The 27,019-nt window shown below is 44.2% G+C and overlaps 1 protein-coding gene across 13 annotated transcripts in view; it reads right to left on the bottom strand.

The window, feature by feature from the left end:
* Positions 1–27,019, bottom strand: part of CADPS (calcium dependent secretion activator) — a 372,569-nt gene that overhangs the window by 246,380 nt on the left and 99,170 nt on the right. For all 13 annotated transcript variants that reach the window (XM_069966947.1, XM_069966958.1, XM_069966959.1 and 10 more), the window contains one exon: positions 24,836–25,168. In XM_069966947.1, the coding sequence (XP_069823048.1) occupies positions 24,836–25,168 (333 nt within the window). The remainder of the gene's footprint in view (positions 1–24,835; positions 25,169–27,019) is intronic.

Raw genomic sequence — 27,019 nt, 5'->3', positions numbered from 1 at the left:
TGTTATCAGACTACAACTCCCATCATATCCTGTTAGCAATGCATGATTGAAGTTGTATTTTTTTCAGCAATTAGAGAGATATATGTTAGAAAACACTGCATTAAATATACAGTCCCAGAAATCATTGTTTCTTAACAAGTGACTCCTAAGCTGTTGCCAAAATATAACTCCCATCATGTCCTGCTAGCAGTACACAATTTGAGCTGTAGTTTTGCAGCAATTGGAGAGTTACATGGCCTCTAAAGACTCCCTCCCCCTTCCCCTTGTACACTCACAAATATCCTTGCTGGGGAGTTGAGCTGCTCTGCCCTCCTCTAATCAGGTCTGGCCAGAGCAGAAAGATGCAGGGAGTGCAGATCAGGTGGATCTATAGCACGGAGGAGACGCTGGCTGGCCAGGCAGGGAGGTGAATGTTCTCTACCTCCAGTCAGTCTGAAAGAGTAATGAAAACAGCCCTGGAGGGACTGGGCCCCTAGGGATGCTGTAGGCCCCGGCACTTGCCCAGATAAGCCGGGTGCTGACTCCGGCCCTGCTGGGGGAGCATGGAGAGGTAAGCTCCTTATTATTTTCTATATATTTGCAACAATATATAAAATGTTTTCTCAGGCTGGACAAACCCATTACGGTCACAATTCTAACAATAACCAATTTATGTTTACATATATTTATATATCATAAATAACCATAATAAAATCTGACATTTACAAACATCTCTATTCATGTATTCAGTGTTTTAGCTTCATTATGTAAAAGTGTTTGCTTTAAACTTTGTTAGTCCTCATTATCTGCAAAAAAGACTTAAACAAGAACATGGCCGGGGTTGAGCCTATTAGCAAATGTCAGGATTCTCTGGCTTCATCCTCCACGAACTACAGTACACGCATTCATCTAAGACAGTGCTCTATGATCAAGGTTTATTGACAAAAAAGAATGCATTGTTAACAAACTGTTGGAATCGAATTAAACTTGTGTAAATGTAATAATATATGTGATTACAATACAGTAATACCTCTGTTCTCAAAATCGGTGCCGGTTACTTGAATTTGGTGCCACCCGGTGGGCATTGGAGGGGTTTGGCAGCGGCCTGGTGATGGGTCTCCCAGGAGGTCGGGAAGGCCGGTGGAGGTGAGTCCAGGGAGAAGCAGCAGCCACGGCCAATGTATACTCTGGCTGGCAGCTGCTGAACCAGTAAGTGGCGGCTGGCCAGGGCTTGGGAAAGGTGGGCAGCAGCCTGAAGAAGGGTCCAGGGGCTGGAGGAGCTGTTCCCTGCAGCAGGGAGAAGCAAGGGCGCAGCAAGTTCAAATAACTATCCGCCCCTGCCTCTCTCTGCCTCCGCTGCGGAAAACACCAGTTTAGAGCGGGGATTCACCTCAAAACAATAGTTCAGCTGACAGCTATCTCCCCTGATTGTGTTTGGATACCAAACAAAACTTCAGGGGGAAATTATGTTTGAATATCAAAGTGTTCAGTAACCAAGGTGTTACTGTTTTAGGCTATGTTGACATAACGTATCTTTTCATAAAAGTGTGGCCGCACAAAAAAATACGTTGCCTTGTCCTCTATGGAATCCCGGCCGGAGCGTATACACATGGTATATGCTCCATCCGGGATCTCTTGCGGCAGCGTAGAAAACTAACATGTCAGTTTTCTGCAGCCACTATTCAGTGAATAGCGGCCGCAGAAAACCCTGTCAGTGCACACTGTGGAGCGAGCGGCTCCCGACGCTTGCTCCATAGTGTGTAGTGAGGCATTCAGTTCCGGGCGCGCACGGATGCACCTGCATCAGAACTCTGCGGCTGCAAAGATCATACGTCCGGTACTGCAGTTCCGGCCGGGATGATCTTTTCACAGATCGGCTCTTCCGTGACCTGGCCGGTCTCTTACGCAGTCTACTTAACATAGCCTTACAGTGAAAGGATATATTTATTGGGGGAAAACTGTACAATTGAAAGAAGGCTCTTGTTGGGTGCCTCTAGATGACATACGGTAGGGCATGGAGGAAATAGGTTCTGTATGCCTTTATGTGGCACATTTGCATTGATGTTGCAGCTGGACCTGTAGATCCTGCACACCCATAGGTAGCTAAAGCTGGTCCCATGAACGTTCAGTTGGTGATAAATCTGGTTACTGGCCACAAAAGTATTGCAATCTGGTGGAGACATTACTGGCAAACCCTTGTTTATATCCTACCGAAATATGCAGACTGGAAGCTGGCATGAGAAACAACATACTGTATGTGTCCCTTGTATTACTACTAAGAGCGACCGACTATCAAATGTGTATATGTGTTGGTTTCCAGATCATTACACCAGCAGTAGGGGGTGGTTGTCAATGGATGGGCAAGTAATGGGCGCTGTGATACCAAGTTTATCTTTCTTTCTTCTAAGTCCCTGGAAAGGTGACAGGCAAAAAACCTCCACCAAAAACATTAATGGAAACACCCTAGTAAATAGAGTTCAATGGTAGGCACTCATTTTAGGTCCATGACACAATGTCTGTGTTACATTATCCCTCTCGCACTGCTTTTTTTTTTACTCTGAGCCGATTCTGCACACACAAACACTTAATGTGCACTTGTTAAAGTATCTCTTGTAATTCCATAAATAAATCCGTAAAGATGGAGGCCTACTTAGCCGCTATTCACTGTTTAATAAAGATAGATGATAATTAAATGATGAAAGTGCTTTAATTACATGTCAATAGGAAACAATTGAAACTATCCTCAGGTTACGCAGATGAGAATCATTTCAGGCATTTTTACGGCATTTACAAGAATAAGACCATCATAAGGAATGGGCAACATTCTTATGTTTTCACAAATGCGGACAATAGCAAATGATTCTGTTTACACAGAACATGAGCACTAGTAACATTAATTGCATTGAAGATGTTCCTTCTATTATCAGGGTTGGCATTAAAAGGACACTAAAGATAGCACATGTACAGAAGAATAAAAAAAAAAAACATTCCTGATTTAAAGGGGTTGTCTGTTCAATTAATTCCACGTTAAACCTGCCTGAGACAGTGATTGACTGAGCGGTTACTTCCCTGTGTCAAGACAGGGCCAAGAGTGCCAGGAACTTGGACGTGTGAACGGGGTCCTATGTTCTGTCTGCAATCGCAGGTTCAAAACTGCAGGCAGGACAACGGACATCTAAATAGGGCCTTATGGTAGGTGTACACCTCATGGAACAGACGTCAGTTCCACTGTGTCAATCAGACGAACATAATACTATAATCTGTCTAAATGAGAAGATCATTGGCTTCCCAAAAACACTATACGACACCTATAGACATCTTCCAGCTCCTATAGAGATAAACAGCTTGTTTGTAATGTTTATACACTGATAACTAAGAAGTTGAAAAAAGTAGCTTTACTGTAAAAAATTAAAAAGTTAAAGTGAATGTACCAGCGGTACATTGCTTTCTGTTTTGACTATGGATAGACCGGCGCTGGCACAGGGATGCTGGTGCCACAGTAATTTTTTATAACCGTGGCCCAGTCCCCTGGCACAGCACAAGTCTATTACCAGGCACCAGCCCGACCTGAAGCACTGGAAGGAAACCCCCTCCCTTAGAATCAATGGAGCCGCATCATACAAGGGAGGGGGTTTCCTCCAAATGGGGACGGGCCAGCCCACCTCTAGTGCTTTAGGCCGGGGAACCAGGCTGCGGTTAAAAAAAAAAAAGAAACGCGCCACCGACATCCCCGTGCCGGCACTGGTCTATTCATGATAAAAACAGAAAAGCGATGCACCACTGGTACATTTGCTTTAAGTATTATGACAGGGATAGTATCCTCCAGTTTGTACAAAAATACATTTACAGCATCATTACTTGACCACTGTATTTTTGTACGTTAAAAAATTTGATGCATAAGGTAGAAATTGCCACATATTCTATAGAAGTTATATTAAAATGTCACACGCCAAAAAGTTACAAAAGTCAAAGTAACCAAAAGGACATTGAAAAGTCTGAGTATCATCAGGCTGAGAATATCATCTTGTACAGTATGACAATTCAGGTGAAGGTGCTCTCACTATGCTCCGATGGCAACTTGACGATTATGTTCAGGTCACAGCACAACACTTTTATGTTTGACAGAGTGGATTGACTCACCTACCGCCAGGATCTGACAAGCTGACAATGCTACATGTTCTCTGAAAATGGCGAAAAAATAGCTGCATGAGCATCTGCTTTACGTAAAAGGATCGCTTCTTTACTCTTGTTAGATGGGGTTGTATGCTACCTGTTATGTGTGACCTTAATAGAAGTTGTAATCTGGTCCTCTTTGTGTATTTCTTCCTTTCTTCTGTGTTTTGTGGTGAATAGAGGATGAAAGGCCTTATAATTACACCCTTGCTATGACAAATTCTTAAAGGAAAACCCCAGTGAAAATTAAAAACTAAGTGCTGACTGAGAGGCGGAGGAGCATAATAAACTAGCTATACTTACCAATCTCCATGCCCCCCAGCGCTGCCTCCCCAATCACAGACCCCCATTGGCCTCCAGTTTCTTGTGGCTTTCTGTTTCGTCACAAACCAGCTGGAATTCCAGGAATAGCCAATCAATGACTAGAGCGGTGTCCCCCCTCAGTCACTAACTGGCATTCCCCAGCCGGGTCATTACATTGCAGGAGTGGGAGCTGCAAGAGGCTGGCAGGGATCCATGAGGGGTGAGGCAGCAATGGGGAAGCGTGTGTGTGTGTGTGTGTGTGTGTGTGTGTGGAAGGGGGGGGGGGGTTAGTGGTTAAGTTTAGCTTCTTTATTTTGTTCCTCTTACCCCCTGCCATCCCTGGGTATTTCTGTTCTTAAGTTCTCCTTTAAAGGGGTTATCCAAGATTACAAAATATGGCTGCTTTCTTGCGGAAAAAGCACCACACTTGTCCATACGTTGTGTCTGGTATTGAGGCACAGCTGCAGACACAACACATGGACAGGTTTTTGAAAACGGAGGGAAATTGGGCACAAGTTATTCTAATATAAGTGTGTACTAGTGCTCAATAAAGCATATGATCTGCACTATTTTTGTCACCATAGTCTAGTGTTGTGTTCTATTGTTTTAGAGATTTATGCAAAAATGTACAATTAAATTAATTTGATTTTTGAGACAGGCTGCTCATCCCATAAAAGTTAAATGGGAAGATATTTTTGATACAGAAATGCACTTGCATGAACTTGGCCCCCATAACTGAAGCCTATGAAGAGTTTGGTGGCACAACCACCTCTCCACTGATCTCTATATGAAGTGAGCAGCAGGCCTTAAAGGGGTTATCCAACATAAGAAAACTATGGCCACTTTCTTCTAGAGACAGCACCACTCTTGTCTCCAGTTTGGGTGTAGGTTTTACAACTTTGTTCAACTGAAGTGAATGGAGCTTAATTGCAAACCGCACCTGAACTAGAGACAAGAGCGGTGCTGTCTCTGGAAGAAAGTGGCCATGTTTTTCTAATGCTGGATAACCCCTTTGATTAGCAAAGGGAGGCAAGTGACTCTGTGGCTACCAGTGGTGGGACTTGAACCAAACCTATTCCAAAGGCATATCCTGTCATAAGAATAAATTATAGACATGTCACAGGGACATGTCAAAAGTTTACATTGGTCCTGGTTCTGAGACCTTTCCTATCAGGAGAATGAGCTGGGGAAAGCTTCCTGGCTCTTTCTATTGGGCTGCCTGGCTGTGCCTTCTCTCCGCTCATCAGTCGGGTACTCAGCTGTACTTCACTGACCAAAACTTTTGACAAGTTCTGGTGACTTATCAAAAGTTTATTCTAATGATGGGTACGCTTAAGAAATGGGTTAACAATATCGGGGCACAGTTGTTTTTGTATTAGGACCGACAACATGTCTACAAATGCTACCAATGGTGACAAGCGGCCTACAGTATAATGTCACATTTTGGAGGAAACGGGATTGGCTATAAGTTTAGAGAATAGTATGATTCATTTTTTCCCATTTTGTCAATGACCATCTAAAATACAATTTGAGGCTTCACCTCTCCCCTGCATTATCTCACAGATAGATAATAAAAGATGACAGAATATAATATGACTGCATCAAAGGGTTTAATGGCCGCTCTGTTCCTGCTGATCCACTTCAATCATCCAGGAGAGATGTAGTGCGGGATATTTAGCCCTATCTGTACTGACCTCTTGGAGGTCAGGTCAAGGATACCAGGCTGCTAATATATTTTAACAGCAAACATCTTAGAAGTGTTAGTGATCTCAACAGACTTCATTTGCTGAACCTGAGGAGAGCATGGGACCTGTAATTGGGCTCATCCTGTGAAGCAGTTCTACGTGCGAGGTGTTTAATTTGCCAGCGCGTCTGTGAAATGGATTAATGTTTCTTATTATAGCACAGAAAAAGTGAGAAGTTGGAGCTTTCATCAGGACAAAAATAACTGCAAAGTGTGCAGGATTGACACATATAAGCTGACATGCTTATAATAGTAGCAATTTTTTCCCTATAGCTAATATTAACATACTGTAGTAACTATATACATCATAGGACTGTTTAAAAATTCCTCAACGGAGTGGATGCAGTCCTAGGGAGTCATGGGAAACATGGATACAGCCATAGGCCATAGGCCGTATCCATGTTTTCCTGGCAGCCCCAGGGCTGCATCCAACTTCTGCAGTCATAGGGAATCAAATGCTGAGTGTTCAGGTTCAGAGAACCCAAACAGTTTGACAGGTCCGCTCAACATTACTCAACAGTCCTTTGAGGAAGACAAGATATTCTGTCCAATAGAGGGCTGGACTTATGGGACACTACTGAAAGGGGCGCCACTAACCCCAATAGGCTGGGCACCAGGAATTTGCCCTATTAGGCTATGTTCCGGCCGGGTCACGGAATGGCCGGTCTCTGAAAAGATCAGCCCGGCTGGTACTGCAGCTGGTATCTTTGCAACAGCAGAGTACTATGGAGCGAGCGGCTGAAGCGTGCAGCGGAGAATTCTGATGCGGGCGCGTACGGATGAACCCGCATCAGAACTCTCCACAGCACGCTTCAGCTGCTCGCTCCATAGTGTGCACTGACATGGTTTTCTGCGGTCTCTATTCAATGAATAACGGCTGCAAAAAACAGACATGTCAGTTGTTTGTGGCGCCACTAGGGATCCTGGCCGGAGCCTACACCATGTGTATATGCTCTGGCCAGGATCCCATAGACAGCAAGGTAACATATATCTTCGTAATAATCAAGGCCATTGTACAACGATGGTATGGTAATGCTGGTGCACCTCATCACCACATGTAGCTCCTTGTCAGTAGTAGATAGATGCCCATACCTGCATCCTTTCTCGTGGCTGGCAATCCAGCAGAGCTTCACCCCGTTCCCAATCACCACAATCTAACATAGTGAATAGAGATGAGTTAACCTTGAGCACACTCACGTTCGTCCAAACCCAAACACTCTGCATTTGATTACCGTTGGCAGAGGAAGTTGGATGCAGCCCTAAGGCTGCCTAGAAAACATGGATACAATCATAGGCCACACTTTGTATCCATATTTTCCAGGGCTCCCTAGTGCTGCATCCAACTTCAGCCACAGGTAATCAAATGCAGAGTGTTTGGGTTCAAACAAACCAGAGCACGCTCCAGGTTCGCTCATCTCTATTAGTGAACAGACACCATTTCAGACAACATTTCCCAAAAGGATTTAATGCTACAAGAATAAAGCATATTTAGAAGCAACCCCTTTAACTTTTGGAATTGAGATAGGACTGGCTTTTCATTGCAATCTACTGTGTTATCCCTACATCTGTACATTGACCTTGGTCTTTGATGGCCACTTAAAGGAGTTCAGAACTATTGTGATGTAACTTGTGCCACCTCTGTCCATGTCAGGAATTGTCCAGAGCAGCAGCAAATCCCCATAGAAAACCTCTCCTGCTCAGGACAGTTCCTGTCTCGCACAGGGGTGGCAGCAGAGAGCACTGTGTCTAAATGTAAATAAAACAACACTTCCTGCAGGACATACAGCAGCTAAGTATGGAAAGACTTGAGATTTTCAAAAAGAAGTAAATTACAAATCTATTTAACTTTCTGACACCAGTTAATTTGAAAGAGTTTTTTTCCCCACTGGACAACCCCTTTAAGTCTATAAACTTTTATTTAATAAAATACAGACAGCCCCTTTAAACTGTTCTGATAGCTATTTTTGTTTATTCAGGGTTCACTATCAATCCGCTGTTAAATAGCTGTTTAAAGGGGTACTCCGAGCAAAATGTATTTTTAAATTTGTTATTACATAAGGAAAGTTAAACAACTCCCTAATATACACTAATTATGGGAAATGCACATATAGGGGGACATGTATTAAGGTGCGTATCGGCGGAAAGTGCCGATTTGCGTATTATTTTATTTGCAAATGGACGATTTGCGAATAAAATATTCGCATATCGGCACTTTCCGCCAGGGGCCGGGGTGGGGGTGTGGAGGGGGCGAAACGGGTGGGGCGGACTCAGAGTCCGCGCGATTTATCTTTTAGTCCTGCAAAAGATACGCCAAAAACCTACTCCACCTTTCAGGTGGCGTAGGTTTTCTGCCGTGCGCACCGACACGCACGGAATTTATGTAGAGGCAGTACGCCTCTACATAAATCTCCGTAGCGCCGGAGATGCGGGGACATTTTTAAGTCCGGCATAAAAAATGTCGGACTTAATACATGTCCCCCATAGTGCTTTTTCCCCCAATTTAGTAGATCAGGCAGGCTTACTTCCTTAAAAAAATTGTGACGTCACGTCTGAAGTGTAGCTTCCAGCAGGGGGCGCATGTAGAAGTATAGAATTAGAATAGATGTCTTCTCCCTCCCTCCCCGGTCCTATTACACCTGCTGCCCGGTTCCAGGCAAGGGGGGTGAGCACTCCTTATCTATCGTTCACCCCGCTGCGGAGGCCCCTCCTGCACCCCCCGTCCTGTGAGCCCGTCTCCCCCGTGCATCTCACGGTGGGGTAAGCGCTCCTGTACCTCCCCACTGCAACAAATCTAAGAGTGTCCCCTCTGCACCAGGCTCTCTGCCTCCCTCCCTGGGGTGAGCGCTCCTGCACCTCTCCGCTGCCCCACATCAAAGTCTGTGTCCTCTGCACCGGGCTCCCTGACGCCTGGTCCCGTGCTGGAGCGCTCACCCGCTGCCCGGTCCTATCAGGTTAAGCGCTCCTGCACCTCTCCCCTGACCCACATCTAAGTCTGTGTCCTCTGCACCGGGCTCCCTGCCGCCCGGTCCCCTGCTGGAGTGCTCACCCGCCGCCCGGTCTTGGCTAGGTGAGCGCTCCTTCTCCCAAGCAGCTGCCCGTCTTCCCTCAGCTGCAGCTGATAAACAACGTAGGAGCGGGCGGCAGGGTGAGCGCTCAGGTGCAGCAATGATGGAGGCGCTGTTTATCAGCCGCAGCTGAGGGAAGACGGGCAGCTGCTCGGGACCAGGCGGCGGGTGAGCACTCCAGCAGGGGACCGGGCAGCATGGAGCCCGGTGCAGAGGACACAGACTTAGATGTGGGGCAGGGGAAAGGTGCAGGAGCGCTCACCCCGCCGGGACCAGGCGTCGAGTGAGCGCTCCAGCAGGGGACCAAGCGGCAGGAAGCCCGGTGCAGAGGACACAGACTTAGATGTAGGGTAGGCAGGAGCGCTCACCCCGCCGGGCGGTGGGTGAGCGCTCCAGCAAGGGACCGGGCGACAGGGAGCCTGATGCAGAGGGGGCACTCTTAGATTTGTTGCAGGGGGGAGGTACAGGAGCGGTTACCCCGCCCTGACCAGGTGGCTGGTGAGCGTTCCTCCATGGGACAGGCTTAGATGTGTTGCAGGGGGAGGTGCAGGAGCGCTCACCCCGCCGGGACTGGGCGGCGGGGTAAGCGCTGAGGCGCATGGGGAAGACAGGATCACAGGACGGGGGGTGCAGGAGGGGCCTCTGCAGCGGGGTGAGTGTCCGATAAGGAGCGCTTACCCCACTGCCTGGAACTGGGCAGCAGGTGTAATAGGACCGGGGAGGGAGGGAGAAGACGTCTATTCTAATTCTATACATCTACATGCGCCCCATGCCGGAAGCTACACTTCAGACGTGACGTCACGATTTTTTTAAGGAAGTAAGCCTGCCTGATCTAATAAACTGGGGGAAATAGCACTATATGTGCATGTCCCATAATTAGTGTATATTAGGAATTTGTATAACTTTCCTTATGTAATAACATAATTAAAAATACATTTTGCCCGGAGTACCCCTTTAAGGAACCTTCCATCCCTCTCCCAAATGCACAGTGACAGCAACACATTTGTTTTACATCACTGAACAAAGACAGATGAGCAAATGCTTTGGAAAAATTTAAGTTGCTAAAAATATCAGTTCTTTGCAGCTGGTGTATTGGTTTGTGCAAATTGTTCTGGGTAAAAAAACTGAAGAAAAAGTTTCTTGCTGTATATTCTGAAATATTTTTTAAAGTGATAATCCACCCTGAGCAACCTTTCTTTTTTGTGTTTCCTATAAGGTTCAGGTGGGAGGTATTTTTGGGGCCTTCAGGACTAGACACAATTCAGCCATTTTCAGTATGTATTAATTTAAGGGGGTTTTCCTGCAGTCAAAACATGTCCTATATCTACAGGATGCAATGTATAATTATGGAACCAGAGAGCTGGGACCTATGATCACCTCAAGATTGTGGTCCCAAAACTTCTGTCATAATGGAATGGAAGTCACATAGTCTGCATAGTGGCCATTATTCTCTACGGTGCCGCTCATCAGAACGGTCCTCAAAAGTGAAAGACCTTGTTGGGTTTAAAGGGGTTATCCAGCGAAAATCTTTTTCTTTTAAATCAACTGATATCAGAAAGTTATATAGATTTGTAATTTATTTCTATTAAAAAATCTCAGGTCTTCCCAAACTTTTCAGCTGCTATATGTGCTGCAGGAAGTGCTGTTTTATTTTCAGTCTGACACAGTGCTCTCTTTTTTTTTTTTTTTTTATAATTTTTATTAAAGAATTTTAGATGTTCACAAATAGATCGGGCAGTATAAGTGCCCTATAAAAAAAACAAAAAAACAAAGCAAGACAAGAAAAATTGCAAAACGTACCCCCGACTCTGACGGTTCTTGTGCCTCTCACTTACCTTGACCCATAATGACCCTGGCAAAAATTTCCAAAATTTCCAAAACTTCCAAAATTTTCAAAAATTCTCAAAATTTCCACGTTATGAGAGGAAATATATGACAGGCAATGTTCTATGTATGGCCTTTTTCATCATTTTTCATCATTTGGTATCACCTTGCGAATGTGTTATATAATATAAGCTATATAAGTTGTATAATCTATATAATTCCTATGTTACTTGATTCCCCTGTTGTATAATTTTATGTGTTATATAATTTTCAGTGTTATATAATTTCTAATTTCTGTCATTCTGAAACTTGTCTTATCTTTTAGGGCACTTATGTTGCCCGACTCATTTGTGAATGTCTAAAAGATTCTTCAATAAAAATTATAAATCATAAAAAAAAAAAATAAAAAAAAAGAAAAATTGCAAAACAAGAAAAGTTAGAAATTATAGAATCCTAAGAATTATATAACACTAAGAATTATATAACACAGAATTGTATAACACAATTATATCTCTCTGCTGACATCTCTGGCCGATACAGGAACTCTGTCTCGGTTTTCTATGAATTCCCATAGGAAACCTCTTCTGCTCTGGACAGTTCCTGTCTCTGCCAGAGATGTCAGCAGAGAGCACTGTGTCAGAGTGTCAGACGGAAAATAAAACAACATTTCCTGCTTGACATATAGTATGGGAAGACTTGAGATTTTTTAATAGAAGTAAATTACAAATCTGTATCTTTCTGACACCAGTTGATTTGAAAGAAAAAGATTTTCGTTAAACAACCCCTTTAAATAGCATGCTTTCGCAAGCTGATCAAAAGCAGCCCAAGATATTTTAAAGTAATAGAGCCCAGGCGTAAAAACATGAAAGGGGAACTATCAGCAGGTTAACCTGCTGATAGCTACCTGGTGGGCACGGGGTGCTAAGGATGAAGATATGTCTGTTACCTTTATTCTCGGCACCATTTCTGTAATGTTTGACCTAAATCCTCTGCCTGGTAAGCCATTAGGAGCACTGGGGGTTGGGCTACTAACCACCAGCACCAATCTGGTTCGCCCCCCCTCACCAATCAGGTCTGCCTCCCGCCCCTAATAATTATCAATAGAGGGGGCTGGCCGGGGCTGGCTAGATTGGTGCTAGTGAAGGGCGGAGGGCATAAGTTCCGCCCCTAGCGCTCCTAACAGCTTAACGGGCAGATGATTTAAAAAAAGACAACACAGGAACAGCGCCAAAAATGAAGGTAACAGACTGACTAGGGCTGGGCGGTATACCGCAAAAATACCGATACCGTCACTGGCGTCGGTTAACCGACCTCAACTTAGCCAGGACGGTATCTGCGGTATTTTTGTATTTTTTTCTGCTGCTCCTCCACCACTGACATGCCGGCGTCTCTGCACACAGGGACGCCGGCATCAGAGCGGGAGGTGGAGGAGCAGCAGGGCCCAGGTGACAATGCCGCCCAACCCGCCCCCCGCCCGTCCAAGCGCCCCCCGCCCGTCCGAACACCCTCACCCGTCAAGTCCGCTCCCGTCCGGCGTCCCTGCACACACAGCACATTGACATTGCCCTCCCCGGCACCAGTCCCGTCAGAGCCCCCCCCCCCCCGGCCGGCGAGCGCTGCACATGTCAATGTGCTGTGTGTGCAGGGACGCCGGACGCCGGGTGGGTGCATGGATGGACAGGTGCGGCGGGACGGGGCCTAGGACCGGACGGGTGGGGAGGGTGGGGGTGAGGGCGCTCAGACGGGCGGGGGGCGCTCAGACGGGCGGGGGTCGGGTCGGGCGGCATTGTCACCTGGGCCCTGCTGCTCCTCCACCTCCCGCTCTGATACCGGCGTCCCTGCACATGTTATTGTGCTGTGTGTGCAGTGACGCCGGCATGTCATAGCTGGAGGAGCAGCTGTACCTGTAGTCCCCTCAGTACCAGTACAGGGCTGTAACATAGGAGGAATGAATGGGCTGCAGCAGGCAGGATAAGTTATTGCTGTGTGTGTGGTATCCTGCCTGCTGCAGCACATCCATTCCTCCTATGTTACAGCCCTGTATTGTTACTGAGGGGACTACAGGTACCAGCATGCACCTCCCTGTATAATACTATCCTATCCGCCTGCCATCCCTATGTGCCCCCTTTAAAGTTACACGCCCCTATTCACCCCTCTGTATAGTCATACCCCCCTATCCACGCCCCCCCCTGTTTAGTCATACACCCCTGTCCGCCCCCCTCTTTAGTCATACGCCCCTATCCGCCCCCCATGTATAGTCATACACCCCTGTCCGCCACCCCCAGATAGTCATACACCCCTGTCCGCCCCCCCCCCCGAATAGTCATACACCCCTGTAGGCCTCCCCCCAGTATAATCATACACCCCTGTCCGCCCTCCGTATAATCATACACCCCTGTCCGCCCCTATCCGCCCCCCTATGTATAGTCATACACCCCTATCTGCCCCCCCTGTATAGTCATACACCCCTATATGCCCCCCCTGTATAGTCATACACCCCTATCTGCCCCCCCATATAGTCATACACCCCTATCTCCCCCCCATATAGTCATACACCCCTATCCGCCCCCTATCCCTATGTGCTGCCTGTATAGTCCTGTAACCCGATCCCAACCTCCTGTATAGTAATACACCCCAATCCATCCCCCCCATATAGTCATACACACCTATCCCTCTGTGACCTGTGTATACCCTGTAGAGGGTGTATACCTGTATATACACATGTCCAGGTCTCTGCTGAGACCCCCTAATAATGACAAATAATAATAATGATAATAGACTAACCACGGGTTGCTGCTCAGTGAGTTCTTTTTAACTTTTTTTGAATCGAAATATCGCCAGTTTGGCACGGCAAGTGGGTGTGGTTTGCAAAAAGGGGTGTGTCATAATTATCGTTCAATTATCGTTACCGCGGCTACATGTGCGATAAACCGCGATATTGATTTAGGCCAGTATCGCCCAGCCCTAAGACTGACCTATATCCTCAGCGCCCTGTGCCCATTAGGGAGGATTTGTCTAACCTACTGATAGTTCCCTTTTACACTAAAGGGTGACCACATCTAGAGACATGCTGCATATTATACACATCTCAAAGCTTGTCATCTTGAGCTACACTCTTAGTATATACTTTGTCAAGAGGAAAGGGGAGGACACATCTATATGATTAATTTATTAGTATATTTTCACATTGGCTCCTGTGTGTTTTTATTACTTTTGTGATGAAATTTATTGTTGCCCCACTGGTGGACGAAATTAATATATTCTGTGTGTAATATTGCTTAATAGGCCAGGACTATGTAAAATGGCAGGCTGATTTTAGCAACACAATATCTTTAGAAAAATAGAGGAAAGATGTTGAGAAAAATGTAAAAGATTTGGGAGACCACATCAGACAAAGTAAGCAGATAGATATAAGTATACTATACAGGCATACAAAGCCTTTGTACACACGCAGGTGCACAAAGCTAGAGAATGGTAGAGCTCTGGTCGTGTCTGTTGATTTGAAATTTCATGAATTGGAAGATGAAAGCGTCGTGAGGCTAGAACTCCCAAAGATATGAAGTATGAAAGGTAATGACAGAGAATAAAAGCCAAGGTTATTATCAAGTTCAAACCCATAGTGTAAGAAGAAAAATGTTCTAATCTAGGGGCATTCATGATGGTCAGCATTGTTATGTGTTAAAAGGAATACAGAGGAATAAAGGAGAAGATGAAATGAGTTTACCATGAAACCGAAAAATGCTTCTTCTTGGAAGGTCAAAATCTGATGGACAAAGCAAATGTGAGTTGGGTTCACTATTCATGAGCGGCAGGGGAAAATGGCTATGTATAGAGTTAGGGATACACTGGCATTTAATGTATAGTTAGGGTTTCTGATTCTGACCTGTCCTACTGTGTTTTAGTTAGTCTAGACAGGTATTCTGCAAGGCAATGTCCCATTGTGTAGGTCATGAACGTCTATGAAGAGGTGCTTAGTGAGGGACATGTTCTAGACAGACTTAGGGCCCAGTTACTTGGAGCCATAATCGGCCAAATCGGCCAGATTCGTCCAATTATCACTTTGTGTAATACAGGCAATGATCAGCCTATAAAACAACTGTCTGCTGATCATTTCTTTAGGTCCAGACCGAAAATCATGATGATTTTTGGTCTGGACCTAAAGAAACGATCAGTCAATGATTGTTTTATTCAAAAGGATGCTGGTTGACCTCAGCGAGATCAAGAAAAACACCGCAGAGACACCATCACGTGTCTTAACGTCAGTGTATTCTAGAACATTGCCCCCTGATTGTTTTAATGGCTGATCGTTGTCTCTATTACATGGAACTATAATTGGCCGAATCGGTCGACGGCTGACCATTGAACAAGCAGTTAATACATTACCTGTCCATGTTCCTGGTGTTCTCCTGCGCTCTGTATACGTCCCGGTGGTCCAGGACAGTGATTGGCTGAGCGACCTATCAGCTTGGAGAAGCTGCAGCGCGCGGTGCTGGGAAGCATGCAGAGCACGGCAGAAGACTGGGAGTGTGGAAAGGTAACGTTATTACCCGTTTGGGCAAAGACTGAACGGACAATTACTAGCATTTAATAACAATGCGTCAGTTATAAGCCGTTATGCTGTTATTTGTGTCTGGTTATTACCGCCAAATTCATTAATGTGGAGCACGCCCTATGTAAATCTGGAAGGCTTTTCACAGTCCAGCCATCCCGCCACACTAGAAGTAGCTGTTTATTAGAATAAAAAACCCATGAAAAAAATAACAGCTTAGTAAATCTGTCGCTTGTGTCAGGTTTTGAACGACACACCCATGAAACATCCACAATACGCCCATTTGGTGGGTTTTTGGACAAAAACTACGACTTTGACAGTTTTTTTTTTAGTTTTATTTTTATTGTGTCACACATTCTTAATAAACATGTCGTAACACCAAACCGACAGGGAAAATGGACAAAAACCTGTAAATTTTCTGACGGGAACAAGTAGGTAAATCAGTCCCTAGACTACAGATGTGTGAACTTCCAGCATATTCTGGTTTATCTGATGGCTGAAGAAGTTGGATGCAGCCCTAGGGAGTCCTGCTTAGCATTAGGGCTGAATCCAACTTCTTCTGCCACCGGCAATGAAATTCTGAGAGTTCGGATACAGACAAACCTGAATGTGCTTGAAGTTTGCTCATCTCTACAGATAACCCATCATATCTTATGAATAATACTTCCTGTGTACAGGGGTTGAATAAAATAAGTAAAACACCCCTATTTTTACATAGTGAAGTTGATCTCTTCCTGACACACTGGCCATCATCAACATGGCTTATATAGCAGTTGATTAACTTTATTACTTGTTCTAAAAACTGTTTTTTTTCTAGGCATGTGATATAACCTGACAGCGTTCTAGAGGGAAATGAGGTCTATGGTTTCCTTGATCACATCTAAGTATGTAAAGACCAGCAGGCTATGGAGATTTGCTACTGTTCTGGTTATTTCCTCACATGGACAGAGGGGGCAGCAGGGAACACCGAATTGGATTGTAAAAAAAAAAAAAATACAAAACTTTTTCCAAGACATACAGCAGCTAATAAGTTTTTTTTTTTAATAGAAGTAATTTACAATTCTTTTTGGCACTAGTTGAATTAAAAAAAATCCTCCCCCCCCCCCAGAGTATCCCTTTATATATGTAAATATATGAAATGATATTATCCTATATTGTAATATCAGAGAATTTATTTTTGTTGCCTTTTATGTTTGCTCTGGCCTAATTGTACCAAATTCTTTTATCCTATAAGGTAATATTATGTTATTTATAGTCTTTGTATTATATGTCGTCTTTGCTGCCACAACACAATAAATTTCTTCACTCATTTAAACAGGCGGCCCAAACAAACAATTAATGTAAACTCATTTCAGTAGTTATTACAGAAACATTTAAATAACCACATAATTTGGTCCCCTGAGTAATATACTATGCACAGCTTCCTACACTCACTTCTAAGGATAATGAACTTATCGTGAAGGTGAAATGCTCTCCCATAATCTCTAAATTTGCATAACACAATAAATATTAAAAGAAAATATTAAAGAATCCCCCCACTCCCATTACATTAATCTAGGTACAAGGGGGGGGGGCATCTATTAAGTCTGGCCTTTTTTAGTGCTGAGCTTAAAAATGTCCCTGCATTGATATTGTTCTTGAATCACTCCTAATAAATCCCTTATTTGTTCTGAGCATATCTGTCAAAAGACTATACAGGACCCAGACTGATGGCACATCTCACATAGCTGAGGGTAAAAGTTTACTACAGGGCTTTAAGCTGGTATACACCTTCATTAACTGACAGCCAAAAAATCGCTCGGCTCTCAGTTGTCTCTCCCACCCTCTCGTCATATACAGGACTAATTGTCATGGCTAAGTATTCCTGTTTTTCCTATAAGGAGGAGATGGGAAAGCTGCAACTAGAGCACTCCGACTGTGGCTTATCTCTCCCTGAACAAAGGGGTCAGGCGATAATTTTCCATCACCCCAACTTCATCAGTCAGCAGTCATTCAGGTGAGGTCCATACAACTTATGGCAGACTGATGGCAAAACTCACTGCGAGTAAGGCCCATCTTCTAGTTACACTGCTCCCCGCAAAGAAATGCAAATACTGTCAAGTCCAGGGGTGATATGAAAGATAGAGGAAGTTAAAGTGTCACTGTCACTTGTAACTTTATACATGTTATAGAGGCCGCGCTGCAGCACGTCCACGTGAGAAAATAAAAAGTCAGGCTCCATAGATTTAGGTTATGAACCTGACTCCAGTGACAGGGAGCCGGGAGAGGACCACGCGTCTTCTCCCAGCTCGCTCTCCCAATTGGGACAGGTCTGAACATTGAGATCCAGACCGGTCTGTATGACATGTCAAAAGTTTCTACAAATGACAGGTACGCTTTAAAGGAGAACTCCGCCAATATTAAAATCCCAGTGCTGGCAGGGGGGTAAGGGAACATAAGGAAGCAGCTATACTTATCAATCCCCCTGCAGCACTGCCTTACCGCTCACAGGCCCCTGACGTCCTCCATTTTCTCCTGTCTTCCTGTGTTATCATGACCCAGAACTCCCCACTCAGCCAATCACTGACTGGCTGAGTGGTCATTCCTCAGCTGGGTCGAGACGTTGCAGGAGACCAGCAGAGGTCTATGAGTGGTAAGGCAGCGCTGCAGAGGCAGGGGGACAGGTAAGTATAGCTGCTTTTAGACTTAAAGGTGGGGGGGGGGGGTGGAGAAGAAATATTATTTTTTTTTTTATAAATATAACCAAAGCGACTTTCTTGCTTCTTTTAGTACATGGTATTACTGGAACGTCTCTAAAATGTCAGCTTGCTCTACCAATATAACTAATGCTGATTTTGCTCTTCTGTCGGCTGGTCCTACATATGGCAAAAGGGGTGATGAAATAAATAAAACATGTAAAAAAAAAATCCTTCATCCTGTATCTTTATTTATTATTTAGCAGGACACAAGACTTAGCAATATTTTATTTATATCCCGGTTGAGGCTATAGTGACCTTAATCGGGATTCCAGAACAATAGACGGAAATTAAGAATTATCCTGAAACCAAGAAAACTAAATTTCCTTAATCAAAGTCTTTATCATTTGGATCAATTCTTCTATGGATCTTAATACAGAGATATCTGCAGTCTGCGGGGACAATACTGCATCACGGAGCCAAATTAGCAGTTTAAAGACAAATATGGATATAGAGATGAAAGTCAAAGAGGTCTTAATGATGCTTGTATCATCCTAAAACCTCGGGGTAATCTTTTCCTTTTGTTCGGCTCAGTGCTAACATCTGGAGCTGAATTCTCTATTTCATGCAGAAAACAAACAACACTGCAGTATGGGAGCCTGCTCAGATTATCTGCGTACGAGGATGCATGCGCGAAATCTACAACAGGTCCGTAACAGGGGATTTAGCCGCCAAGTGTTGTCTCCAGAGGATGGAAATGCAGATGAGTTTGCAGACAAAGGCAGCGACAATGCACCCGTGCAACGTGTACAGCCAAACTGTCTGTACATACAGTAAGGTCATGTTTGATGGCCCAAGGTAACCCTATACTTGTATATTACAATGTAATATAGCTCCTAAAATCATGCATGGTACCTGGGCAGAATGGGGCTGGGAATGGCTTGTGATTGAGTCTTTACAGGAAATTGATTAATGGTGCGTTCACACCTACAGGATCTGCAGCTGATTTTCTGCAGCAGATTTCATTAAAATAACTGAACACAGCATCAAATCTGCTGCAGATCTGCTGCAGATCCTGTAGGTGTGAACGCACCCTAAAGGGGTATTCTGAGTTTTAAAGCGACTCTGTACCCACAATCTGCCCCCCCCCCAACCGCTTGTACCGTCGGATAGCTGCTTTTAATCCAAGATCAGTCCTGGGGTCTGTTTGGCAGGTGATGCTGTTATTGTCCTAAAAAACTACTTTTAAACTTGCGGCCCTGTGTCAAATTGGCGTGGCCTAGAGAACCCATGAACTAGGATTGCGACACCCCTCCGTCCCTCCTCCCCGCCCTCATTATTAGGAATGCCACTGGAACATTTTCTCTTAATTATCACCTGTGTGAACACTGCGCATGAGCTGGATAATTAAGGCACATGTGTAGTGTTCTGAGAGGTGATGAATAGGAAAAATGGTGTAGAGGGCAGGGAGGAGGGACAGATGGGCGTGGCAATCCTAGAACATGGGTACTCTAGGCCAGTGCTTCTTAAACTTTTTCTACTGGAGCCTCACCCAACAGACCAAGGCAATGCCTGGGCCTCACCAGACTGACCAAGAGGGTGTCTGGGCCTCACCATCTGGTGAAAGTCCATTTAAAAGCTGAAAATAATGCTAGGGCTAGCTTACATCCATCTCCCAAGCTCTATATACTAAAAAAGCAAGTACAAGATATGTTAATAATGTTTCTAAAATGGAGATTTTTGCAAACAGCAAAAGAACTGTGCAGATCATAGTTACTTTTGTGAAAACTGGCTCCCCAGCTGGGCCTCACCAACAACTAGGGGGCACCTCACTGGTGAGGCCCGCCTCACAGTTTGAGAAGCACTGCTCTAGGCCACACAAATTTGACACAGGGCTGCAAGTTTAAAAGTAGTTTTTTAGGACAATAACTGCATTACCTGCCAAATGGACCCCAGGACAGATCTTTGATTAAAAGTAGCTATTTGAAGGTACAAGTGGTTTTGGGGATTCAGATTGTAAGTACAGGGTCGCTTTAAGTACTTGTCCCCTATCAACAGGACAGGGAATGTGTCTGATCACAGGGGGTCTCACTCCTCCACGTTCATGAAATCCCTGTCTCTAGACAGTATGTTTTTTGTATTTCTTTTTAGGCCTTGAGGATGCACCAAAACACCTTAAATTTACTGTGATTTGTTGTGCAATTCCCAGCAAAATGCAAATACTGTACATGTCATGGTGCTTTTCTGGGATCTATCTGTTGCCATGTGGGCTTGCTTAATCCTGGTTATAATTATGATTATCACAGTCATAGTTCAACCATGTGTCTTTTCTTCCCTTCTTTGGCTAGATACTGTATCGGTGACTCCTTAGTTGGTTCTGGGACCAATAGCAGCAGTTAAGCCTGCTATCCCTATGGGTATATCCATATTTCATATGGTTCTGGTTTTAGAATAGCTTCTTTCAGGAATTAGAAGACATTAGCAGGTCCGACCATTTCAGTGGCGGTCTACCCCCCTTTCCTTTCCCAACAAGGGGTCTGAGCAGTCACTTATTAGGGTTATCCAGTGTTAGAAAAACACGTCCGCTTTCTTCCAGAGACGACAACACTCATGTCTCCAGTTTGGGTGGGGTTTTGCAACTAAGCTCCATTGAAGTGAATGAACATTGTCTCTGGAGGAAAGTGGCCGTGTTTTTCTAACCCATTTGAGGATTGCCTATTTTTAGCTTCCATTGTGACAACGGTGTGTTAAAAAAAGCAATTATTGTTTGACTGCACACTGATGCGTTGTCCTGCGTCAATTTGAATAAAAAGTTTTTTGGGGAAAAAAAAGCAAAAAAGTACTTAGTAAATTAATTGAAAGGGTTAAAATGAGATGCTAAGTGATATTATGAATGAGCCCTAGTTTATCCATAGTGTTCTACTTTTACTTCAAACCTGAAACCTACATGGAATATAAAGCTTTCCTGTCGGCATTCACTCATACAAGGTAACAAGGCTAATTCCATATATCACGCATGACAGTCCCTGTGACTTCTAATCTGTCCCCGAGGACGCGGTACCCCAAGCTATTTTTAGTATCCGGGGTCTGTCAGTGAAACTCTTTGCCCAGAGGCTCGCTGATGGTCTATTTACTGAAGGCTAACTGCTGTCCCAGATATCAGGCCACTGCTAGCCCAAAGTTAGAGATCATAGACTGCAATGCACATGCATGGAATATTCCATACCGCCATTATGTGAGTCTAAACTACACTGGGCACTGTGGATAAGATTTCTGTATTCTAACCCTTGTTTATTTTCATTTTCTCAATGAAAAATCTGTAGTATCATAATGTGTTACTATAGCCCATAAGGACTGCAAGTTGTGAGCCATGGACATCAAAGATGCACAAAATGTATCAATAGGCGCGCACTTCTTGGCACATACAAAGGTCATTTTGTATTAAAGCGACTCCTTCGGATAGCTGGTTTTACTCCAAGATTTGTCCTGGGGTCCAATCAGCAGGTGATGCAATAATTGTCCTAAAAAACAACTTTAAAACTGGCAGCCCTGTGCCAAATGGCCGTGGCCTAGAGTATCCGTGCCCTAACCTTGCACCGTCCCTCCTCCCCACCCTCTTCATCATTAGGAATGCCACTGGCAGGATATTTCCTATTCCTCTGCAGTGAACACTGCACAGGTGCCTTAACGAACCAGCCCATGTGCCGTGCTCACACAGCTGATGAATAGTAGAAAATCTGCCTCGGGCATTTCTAATGATGAAGAGGGCGGGGAGGAGGGACAGAGAGGTTGTGCCAGCATAATGCACATACACTCTAGGCCAGTGCTTCTCAAATTGTGAGGTGGGCCTCACCAGTGAGGACCCCCCTGGTTGTTGGTGAGGCCCAGCTGGGGAGCCAGTTTTTTTTACAAAAGTAACTATGATCTGCACAGTCCTTCAAAATATCATTTTATGATATTACAATCTTATTTTGTACTTGCTTTATTAGTATATAGAGCTTGGGAGATGGGTGAAAGGTAGCCCTAGCATTATTTTCAGCTTTTAAATGGACTTTCACCACAGATGGTGAGTAGAGATGAGCAGGCAGGTTCGCTCATCTCTAATGGGGAGGCCCAGGCACCCTCTTGGTCAGTCTGGTGAGGCCCAGGCATTGCCTTGGTCTGTTGGGTGAGGCTCCAGTAGAAATAGTTTGAGAAGCACTGATCTAGGCCACGGCTATTGGGCACAGGTCTGCAAGTTTAAAAGTTGAATTTTAGGACAATAACTGCATCACCTGCCGAACGGACACCAGGACAGATCTTGGATTAAAAGCAGCTATCCAAAGGTACAAGCGATTTAGGGGGTCTAATTGAGGGTACATAGTCTTTTTAAGATTGACATATACAATAATTTCACCCTATATCACAAATATCAGCAAGCACCATAAGATAATCAGTTCTGTTATAGTCCTGTCCCTGTGGCTCTAAGCACACAGATCAGCTAACAGTAATTCTATGGAGAGAAAAGAAGACAAGGTAGCACAACCATAAACTTAAGACTGACCATTTGTTTCTCAGCACTATGTACTAGCAACATCAGGAGTTAGTTACAATTTGATCAAAGCGTATAAGCCCACAGACCACTTCAAGGTTCTTGATTCATGTGGGTCCCTAACTTAAAAATGGTGCAACCCCATGTGGCAACCACCACCACAACAACAACAGTGCCATGGGAGGGAGTGTCCTGGATGTCCAGCAATCCCAATGCAGCCCGACATGAGTGCAGCGGCTACAGCAGAGAAATCCCAGTAAGTAATGAGATGTCAATATATTAACATGGAATACATCCAAACATAAAGCAGAGATTAGAGATGCTAATTCGTTTCAAGGTTAACCCTTTCGGAAAAACAATATGGCTTTTTTTCTTCTAAAAGCAACAATACATCTGTTCTTGGGTAAGTCAGGAATAGCAGCTCAGCTTTATTCACCTCCATGGAAGTGAGCTGTAATACCATACACTAGCTGAGGACAAGAGTGGGGCTGTTTTGAAAGAAAGCAAACTTTTTTTTTTTTTTTTTTTTTTTTTAAATAGTAGTCCCTTTAATCATTCTGCTCCATGTTTGGATGTATTGCATTTTAACATGCATTGAATAAAATATGTTTTGGATTCCCATAAACTGGATATCATATTACTTAGCATAGTGTTGTTATATAGAGTATAAGGTGCACTCTTTCCAGTAAGCCTCACTCAATTCCTGTTACACCGTATCCCCTTGCCATATGAGGTTCAAAAAGTGTTTAAAGCATCTAGTACATCTAGCACAACTCTTGTCTGCAGTTTGGGTGCAGGTTGTGCAACTCAGTTCTATTGAAGTGAATGAAGCTTAATTGCAAGCCACACCTGAACTGGAGACAAGCGGCCATGTTTTTCTAATCCTGGATAGCCCCTTTAATGTTAAGCAATCTATGTATGCCAATGATTGCGCAGAACAGTATATCTGACCTATTTGGCTATGTTTGTATTACCATTTGGTATTTTATCTCCTAGATTTTTTTTTGCATTACATCTAGTGAAGAGCCCCTAGAATTTTTGTGGCTTGTAGAAGTTGATACTTATGATGAATCCACGCTTTCAAACCTTATGGAAATGCCAGCCAATAGCAATATTTTAAACCTCAAGTTTGCTATATTGGTAATTGGTAAACTAAATAAGCTATTAGCGTTGGTGCCAAGTAATTTGACAATGCCTCTGTGAGCACGGCAGTATTAAAGAAAGATTTAATTATTATTAGAATAAGTCTTAGCCCATGTTCCGGGACCTAGGTAACCCATTATTGCTTCCCATTAAGAGCGGGGTCGTTCACACATAATAAATGAAGTCCTGGGATTGTGTGCTTAGGAGCTCCTCTTGTATGAATAGCCGGACTATTTTTAACTCTAAGGGCAATTAAACTATTCAGCGCTACATAAAGACGTAATGTATGAAAATAAGCCGAAGATTCCCCCATCAGCATTAATGTAGCGTGTAGAGACAACACAAGGTCCTTATTGACGATGACTGTATGAATGTGTACTAAGCAGTTTAGCAGTTTTGGCCTCTTTTCCTGCTAGACAGTAAAGACTTGCAAGCTCACTGATGGCTGCACTGCTTTCCATGAGCTCTGATAAGAAATGACATAAAAAATTGAAGAGGGCTAAAAAAGTGGAAAGGGCGCCATAGGGTGATAACGTAAACAACAGATTGTAGGTCGAACAAGCTGATAATAAAACTGCTCACCTGATGGTGTTGTGCTAAGAACACAACACCTGTATGCACATGTCTCTCCTACTTGACAAAGGGGCAATTTATGCCTCGAAACGCGTTGTTTATGAGACCATTAAAATTCATCGTTTTACTTCATTAAACCTGAAGCCGTGAAGCGCCGTCATTCTGGCTCCTGTGGTCCCCGCCTACCCCGAGGATCCGACACTTCATCTACCATAAAAAATTGAAGAGAACCAATGGGCCAAGAGGCCTCTCTATTAATCATACATGGCGCCTCACCTGGCATGCGTTGTAGAGAAGTTGGTGCTCAAACTTCTTAATCCCCAAGATCTGTTGGAACATTTCATAGAGTTGTTCTTTGCTAAGAATAAGCTCGGAGGCTGCACTGGCTGTCATCCTGGCTTGCTGCTTGCGAGGATCTTCTTCTCCTCGGTAAATGGCATCAAATTTAGCCATCCAGGAACTTAGAACAGTCTCCTTGCTGAGGCCATCGATCTCGGGAAGACTTCTCACCCTCTTTTCTATGTGCTTTTTGAAAACCTCGCGGGAATCATTGGCCGAACAGCCTCCACTCTGCACCATTCTGGCCACACGGTCACTTTTTAAGAATACCTAAGAAAACAAAATGTGTCAGTCCTCAGAATAACTTATTTCACCCTAATGCATAGGTGTCAGACCTGCAGACCTCCAGCTAATGCAAAACTACAATTCCAATCATGCCTGGACCACCCAAAGCTACAGCTTTAGGGTATTTGGAAATTATATACTGAAGGGATGACGCAGAGCAGGGTAACATAACATCTTTATGTGGTTTTTACATATGAGTGACCCTTCAGCACACTGAAGTTTGCCCAAACCTGAATGTGTGATATTTGATTACCGTTACTGAAGATTTTGGATGCAGCCCTAAGGCTGCCTGGACAACATGGATACAGCCTATGTTTTCTAGGGATCCCTAGGGCTGCATCCAACTTCTTAAGCCATTTGTAATCAAATGCTGCTCACTCGAGTTCGGACAAGCCTCAGTGAGCTCGAGGTTCACTCATCTCTAGTGGTATAGGAAGTAAAGGAGTTTTAAACAGGCCGATTATTAAGCAGGAGCGTGAATACAAATGCTCTTATGGCTGATAATCGGCCTGTGTAAAATTGACAGCGATCCGCTGAGAACCGGGAAACAGCGCGATCCTCATCTGATCAGGTCTTTAAATCATGCTTTAAAATTTGTCACTGTTGGCCACATATCTTACATAAATGGGGTTGTGTGTGGCCAATAATGATAAAGAGAAAGTGACAGCTGCTTTCCATTTCTATATTTACCACCCACTTTGCTTGTGATCCAGCACCCATCTCTCCCCTCCAGCTCCTGCTGTATCTTTAGGCCCTGCCTCCTTCAGCTGTTGACCATTCTGAAGATAGAGCAGAAGCTGGAGCTTGACAGGGGAGTCGGGTGCCGGATCACAAGCAGCACGGATGGTAAGTATACACTGCTGCTTGTAATTCAGAAATAGACAGTATATATATATATATATATATATATATATATATATATATATATATAGGGATGCACAAATCGTTAGGTCTGAAAGGACCATAAGTAAAGAACTTACTCACTTCACATCACCTGGGCAGCAGCACCCAGTCTATAATACTATCCACTTCAATCACTCTAAACAACCTTATAAAGAAAACTTCTGAACAGCCTTATTAAGTGCCACCGTGAGGCAATGCTCCTGTAAGTGACATTCTTCAATGGGCTTTGAGTTTATGTTGTCAATCAGAAGGATCGGGAAGACTCGTGTCTCAGTTCTTTCCTGCTCTTTAGTCTTCAAATGGAGAAGAGGGTGCTTTGGGCGAAACTAAGGAGAGCAGTGTTTATTAGCTGGGACAACAGACTGAGCGTGTGCCCTCTAGTTCCATATATTCATGCACAGCCACTCCATACCACCTCCCCCAGCCTTCTGGTTACAGACATAGCTGCTGCCAAGCACAACGACAAAGTAACACTCTGTTTCCATGGTACACTATGTTTTTAATGTAGTGTATTGTGAGAAGTACATATAGGAGCAGGGACTCCTGTATACTGCTGAATGCTCCCATAGGTAGAGCCACAATGCACACAATTATTTGTGCGTCATTGATCCATGTACATTCGCTGGGTCTGATTGGAGAAACACCCAGGCTAGTACAATGTATGTATGGCGCTCAGCTACACTTGTCCATTTTAGCAGGTGGGTGCGAGGGTACCATGATGTCTTGCCACTGCAAAGTGTTGGGCGGCAGCTACATTTGTAGGGAGAAAATGTTTATGAAGTGGCATCATCTGATTAAAGGAGAAGTCCAGTGAAAATTTTTTATTAACGTATTGGATTGCCCCTTAAAAGTTACACGAATTACCAATATACACTTATTACGGGAAATGCTTATAAAGGGCTTTTTTCCCTGCACTTACTACTGCATCAAGGC

Source organism: Dendropsophus ebraccatus, chromosome 4, assembly GCF_027789765.1.
Source record: "Dendropsophus ebraccatus isolate aDenEbr1 chromosome 4, aDenEbr1.pat, whole genome shotgun sequence".
NCBI lineage: Eukaryota > Metazoa > Chordata > Amphibia > Anura > Hylidae > Dendropsophus > Dendropsophus ebraccatus.
This window is presented reverse-complemented; position numbering and strand designations above follow the sequence as displayed.